This window comes from Erinaceus europaeus, chromosome 7 (assembly GCF_950295315.1).
Source record: "Erinaceus europaeus chromosome 7, mEriEur2.1, whole genome shotgun sequence".
NCBI classification, from domain to species: Eukaryota; Metazoa; Chordata; class Mammalia; order Eulipotyphla; family Erinaceidae; genus Erinaceus; species Erinaceus europaeus.
This window is the reverse complement of record NC_080168.1, coordinates 33,072,885-33,078,905: the sequence shown is the minus strand read 5'-3', so window position 1 is coordinate 33,078,905 and position 6,021 is coordinate 33,072,885. Positions and strand designations below refer to the sequence as shown.

Below are 6,021 nucleotides of genomic sequence, written 5' to 3'. Positions count from 1 at the left end.
TAAAAATGACTTCGTTTGCTTTGTTTTGTTGGGGTTTTTTTTAAGATAAGTTAAAAAAAAAACTATTTTTTTGCAGCAGTTTGTTTTGCAGTTAAAAATTAGAGAAGTGGAGGGAGGGTGTGAATGTAGAGAAAGAATAAGACATAAGATAAACAGATTCACAGAAGAGCTGTCAAAGTCTACACCTACAGAAGAGAATATTCAGTACAGTAACATTCAATCTTATGGTTGTCTAGGGTTGCTCCCTAGAACTAAAAACTATTGTTAGTTCCTAATCTAAGCACAAATGCATACATTGACTTTACAAAAATGGATGAAAGTTACAGTCGTTCAGAAGAACTTTTCCTTGTAGCCTGTAAGTGATGAAGACAACGCCATTTCTGTAGCATTTGTTCAATTGAAAAACCTATATTAATCCCTGATTCCTTCTCTCTTAAATTCGTCAGGAATGCACTTTATATAAAAAGCATTTCACAAAACAGAGGTTTCAGAAAGTAAAATACAGTTTCAGAAATACTGCTTACTTTATTTAAGAAAGCTCTCATCAGAGTCTTACAAAGATCATATGAAATCTATGAAAGGTTTTCACATAACTCATATTCTTACCATTCCTTCACATAAAATATTTTTCTTTCTAAAAACCAAACAGGTAACACCTGTCTATACATTTTTTTTCAAATATGATTGTTTAGTATGTGTTAGAGTAGTTTTAAGTTGTTCATATTATACTGGGGCATATGCTTCTCTTTTAGATTGCAGGTGTTCAGAATTCTGTATGAAATAGGAGGCCTCCTTAAGACTCAGTCTCAGAGGGAACCCAGGTCACTGGTACCCACTGAGGCTCCTCCTGAGCCTTCTGAACTGTGGACAACAACTGAGCACATGCATCTTGCAAGTTGTCATTCACAATCACATGATCAAAGAACTGGCCGAACTGAGTCTCCATTTTTTGGGCTAAATCTTCCATCTCTTCTAGATCTTCATCCTTCAGGAAAAATAGAAAAATATGGATAACACAGATTCAGGAAGACTAATATAAGTAGCAGTTTCTTATACTGTTATATTCAGTCACTGAAAAAATGAGGCCAAATGACTGTTCTCTATTATAAACCACATAGCTTAAGTTCTTACATTTAGTCTTACTTAAAGGCTCCTTTGTCAAGACTTAGCAAAATTGAGGAAGAGTTCATTCACGCCAACTTTTCATTTACACTTAAATAATTTTGTTTTATTACCTAAATACTTGAAGTCCTTAAACCATATGCAACATAAAACCAAAGGAAAATTCCAGCTGGGGTGATGGCTCAGTAGGTATAGTGGCCATTGCATATGTGGGGCTTTTGGTTCAATCCTCAGCATCATGTATTCCAAAGTAGTGCTCTAGTGTCGCCTCCCTCTCTTTTATTATTATTATTATTATTGCCACCAGAACTATAGTTGGGGCTCAGTGCCTACATGAGGAATCCACTGCTTCTGGAAGACATTTCCTTCCATCCTTTCTCCCTTCACTTCCTTTATTTTTTCTTTTGGAAACAGAAATTGAGAGGGAAGTATGAGATAGAGAAAGAGAGAGGGGGGCCAGGCAGTGGCTTACTGGGTTCAATGCACATAGTACTAAGCTCAAGGACTGGCACAAAGTTCCTGATTTTAATTTTATTTTTAATTTTTTATATATTTTCCCTTTTGTTGCCCTTGTTTTTTATTGTTGTTGTAGTTATTATTGTTGTTACTAATGTCATTGTTGTTGGATAGGACAGAGAGAAATGGAGAGAGGAGGGGAAGACAGAGAGGGGGAGAGAAAGATAGACACCTGCAGACCTGCTTCACCGCCTGTGAAGCGAATCCCCTGCAGGTGGGGAGGCAGGGTCTCGAACCCAGACCCTTACACTGGTCCTTGCGCTTTTGCGCCATGTGGACTTAACCCACTGCGCTACCGCCCAACTCCCCAAAGTTCCTGATTTGTGCCCCTGGTTCTCCACCTGCAGGTGTCTTTCTCTCCCCCTCTCTATCTTCCCCTCCTCTCTCCATTTCTCTCTGTCCTATCCAATAAAATGAAAGAAAAAAAATGGCCTCCAGGAGCAGTGTATTCATAGTGCAAGCACCGAGCCCCAGAGATAACCCTGGAGGCAAAAACAAAACAAAAAGGCAGCATGGAGGGAGAAAGAGAGACACCTGCAGTGCTGCTTCACCACTTGCATTACGGCCTTACCACTTGTGACGTTTCCTTCCTTAAGATGGGGACAGGGACTTGAACTTGAGTCTTTGCATGTTGTAATATATATATATATATATAAATGATGTCCAGTAGAGGATAAACCATAACAAAAATTACATTTAAAAAGTTACATTCCTAGGGGCAGGGTGGTGGTGCACCTGGTTGAGCGAACATTACAATGAGCAAGGACCCAGGTTCAAGTCCCCGGTCCCCACCTGCAGGGGGAAAACTTCACAAATGGTGAAGTAATGCTGCAGGTGTCTCTCTGTCTCTCTTCCTCTCTATTCCCCCCGCCCCTTCCCTCTTGATTTCTGGCTGTCTCTATCCAATAAATAAAGTTGATAAAAAAAAAACTTTTTAAAATTATATTCCTTTAACATAGGAGTGTCATGGGATAAACAGTGATTACTGACAAAAATTTTATTTGGAAACAAAATAAAGGTGATTGTGCTTAGCAAAATAAGTAAAGCAGTGAAAGACAATTACTGGGTGATTTCACTCATATGTGGAATCTAGAGAACCAAAACATATGAACTTAAAAATAATAATAATATGGGGGCACATGCTACCAAGAACTATGGCCTGTGTTTCAATGAACACCTTCTTCCTTGTGGAGGGGGGGGGGACAACACTTCACTAGCAGGTGAAGCAACTACTGCAGGTGTCTATCTTTCTCTCTCCCCTCAATCCCCCCTCAATTTCTCTGTTCTATCCAATAAGAAAAAATAAAAAGGTTTCCAGGAGCAGTGGACTCATGGCAATGAGCCTCGGTTGTAACCCTGGTGGCAGGAACAACAACAAAATCGAAGCAAACAAGCTGTCTCTTTGTGGTAACTCTTACGGTTATCACTGGGAAGGTAGCAGCACAAAAGTCTGGTAGTGGGTGTGGTGTGGAACTAAACTTTGCAATCTTAAAATATTGCAAACCGTTACTAGTCACAAATAATAAATGGCTTGAGGAAAAAATAACACATTCATCTGTACACATTTCTTCTGATTCTTTTTACTTTTATTTATTTTTATCGCCACCAGGGTTATTGCTGGGTTTGGTACCAGCACCAGGAATCCACTGCTCCCTGCAGACTTCCCCCCCCCCCTTTTTATTAGGACAGAAAGAAATTGAGAAAGGATGGGGAGCTAGAGAAAGGGAGAGAGAGACACCTGTAGACTTGCATGGTCACTTGTGAAGTGGCCCCATTATAGGTGGGCAGTGGGGGCTCGAACCCTGTCACTGCACTTAGTAATATGTCTTTAATGGGGTGTGCCACCACCTGGCCCCAAGCATTTCTTCTGTATCGTACCTTGAACTTCATGTCCACAAAGTAGTGAGTTATGATCTTAGCATCTTTCCGAGATCGCTTCATACAATTCATGCTAGATGGCTTTATGAATATAAAGTATGGTTTCAGCTCATGAGTTCGAGCCACTTGAATACCCTATACAGAAAAATTAAATGCACAATTAAAAACAGGAGTTCTAGTTTCCTAAAGGCAACATAAATGCTCTCAAAAAGTGTTAGACACTAAATTAGCTTTTTACTAGTGATTTAAGATTGATTTACAAAATTGTAAGATAAGAGGGGTATAATTCCATACAATTCCCATTTCCAGAGTTCTGTGTCCCATTCCCTCCATTGGAAATTGTAGTAGTTTGCCCAAGGTCACTGAGATGGGCTGATTCTATAGCTATAACTATATATATATATATATATATATATATATATATATATGTATAACTATATATATATATCCCCATTTTTTTCAATGATGCTGGTTTCACTTCCTTTCTAGTTCACCCCTATGTTTATTACTACTTCCAAGTGTCCTTCCTTTTTTCCTCTTTTCTCTCAGATAAGTGAAATCATGCCTGGCTTCCTCTGGTGTTTTCCAGATTTGCTTTCCTTTCAGTAATGGTATAAAATCAAGATTCCTAGTGGCAAACACTGCTGGTCCTTGTGGAATAGAGGTACAGAGCCCTCTGGATTACTTCCTCTATCATTTACACTTCTGGGACTCTGAACCAAATTTTTTTTTGAGATGCAGAAGGTGAGATATATGTAAAGTTTCTTTTCCACCGGACATGGGTGTTGGCAGATCAATCCATACTCTCAGCCTGTCAGAATTAATTTTTTTTTTTTTTGGAACGGGGACTCCAGCTTGTACAATTCCACTGCTCCAAGATGAATTTTTTTTTTTTTTTTACTGTTTTAATTTCAGATAGAGAGGAAGGGAGCAACAACACAACACTTCTCCACCATCTATGGATTTTACCCCAGTGTTGTGCTGGGGTAAGTGGTGGGGACTTAGGCATGGTAAGGCATGCGCTGTACTGGATGGTCTAGCTCCCAGCCCTAAGGCATTACTTAGAATATTATGTCATGTGCCCGGAAGTCCTCAACTCTAAAAAAAAAATTAAAGTAAAATCAAAAGTCAGCCCAAATTCTAGCAGTACCTCTTACTAGTCATGATACTTTCAATGACATTTGAGAATCGAATTCTGTGATCTTAGGGGACAAGGACCAAGACACCCTCTAAATCAATCAACCAATTCTATTTCCCACATGTTTCTCTTTCCATTATCTGACATTGGCAACCACTGACATTTTCACACTAACCCAAGCACAAAGAAGTACCTTTTCCTCTATTCTCGTTAACACTCCCACACAAAAAATATATATATTAATGACTACAGGTAACACAAAGAAGAAAACAAGGATCATTAAAAAAAAAAAAAAAAAAAACCTGAGTCAATACATCGTATCGTATTTATCTTACTTTAACTTGCTCATACCTACTCCATTGCACACGGGCCTTGGGCAGTCCATATAAATATGTCAAACAGTGGGCCTAATGTACTACAATAAAGCAACATTGCAATCCCTCCACAAGACGTTTATGTGTCTGAGAGGCAAGTCTCCTCCTTCAGCTAAAGCTATTGCCAGTTGAGGCCAGGCAGTGGTGCACCTGGCTAAGTGCACACGTTTACAGTGCACAAAGACCTGGGTTCAAGCCCTTGGCCCCCACCTGCAGGGAGGGAAGCTTCATGAGTGGTAAAGCAGGGCTGCAGGTGTCTCTCTGTCTCTCCCTCTCTATCTCCTCCTCCCCTCTCAGTTTCTCTCTGTCTCTACTAATAAATAAATAAAATAAACATTTTTAAAAAGAGATTCTCAATTGATGGTCCACTTAAGATCCTGGAAGAATAAAATGTGTCATCTGCAACTGAGATATCTGTAGAAATAACTGTATAAACATACACTTGCACATGTATTAAGTAGATGACATTTGCTCATTATTTTGGGGAGCTGGGAAATATGCCGTCACAGACCTACCTGGGGCTCTAAGTCCAGGACACAGATCTTCCCTTCATCAAGGACAGCTTTGACAGCATCCACGCTGGTGCCATAAAAGTGACCTCTGTACTCACCATATTCAAGCATCCTGCAAGGGTAGGGCCAAGAGCACAGGACTTTTTGCAGTGCTGGGGAACGAATGCAGACCCTTGCACATGTACAACCCAGCTTGTTCATTTAGAGTGAGGGGGCAGAGAGAAAGAGACAGACAGACAGACACAGAGGGCAGGCAAAGAGCGACAGCTTAACACCACTCCACCAAGCAGTGATTCCCACCCACCCCTCCCCACCCAGTGCTGTCCATGATGGCGTCCAGGCTCAAACCCAGGGCCTTGCTTAAGGTAAGTCAAGGCTCTACCTGGTAAATTATCTTCTGACCCCCACAAGAACTCTTCTATAAGCATGGTATTAGTAGAAACAACATGATGATAAACTCCATCAGAATAGACTGTACATA

At 40.2% G+C, this 6,021-nt stretch overlaps 1 protein-coding gene across 1 annotated transcript in view; it reads right to left on the bottom strand.

Annotated features, from left to right (window-relative positions):
- Positions 1-500: 500 nt before the first annotated feature.
- Positions 501-6,021, bottom strand: part of MPP4 (MAGUK p55 scaffold protein 4) — a 56,554-nt gene continuing 51,033 nt past the window's right edge. The window contains exons 19-21 of the mRNA XM_007520502.3: positions 5,544-5,652; positions 3,517-3,651; positions 501-985 (exon numbers count right to left, since the gene is read on the bottom strand). Coding sequence (XP_007520564.1) covers positions 794-985; positions 3,517-3,651; positions 5,544-5,652 — 436 coding nt within the window. The 3' untranslated portion in view covers positions 501-793. The remainder of the gene's footprint in view (positions 986-3,516; positions 3,652-5,543; positions 5,653-6,021) is intronic.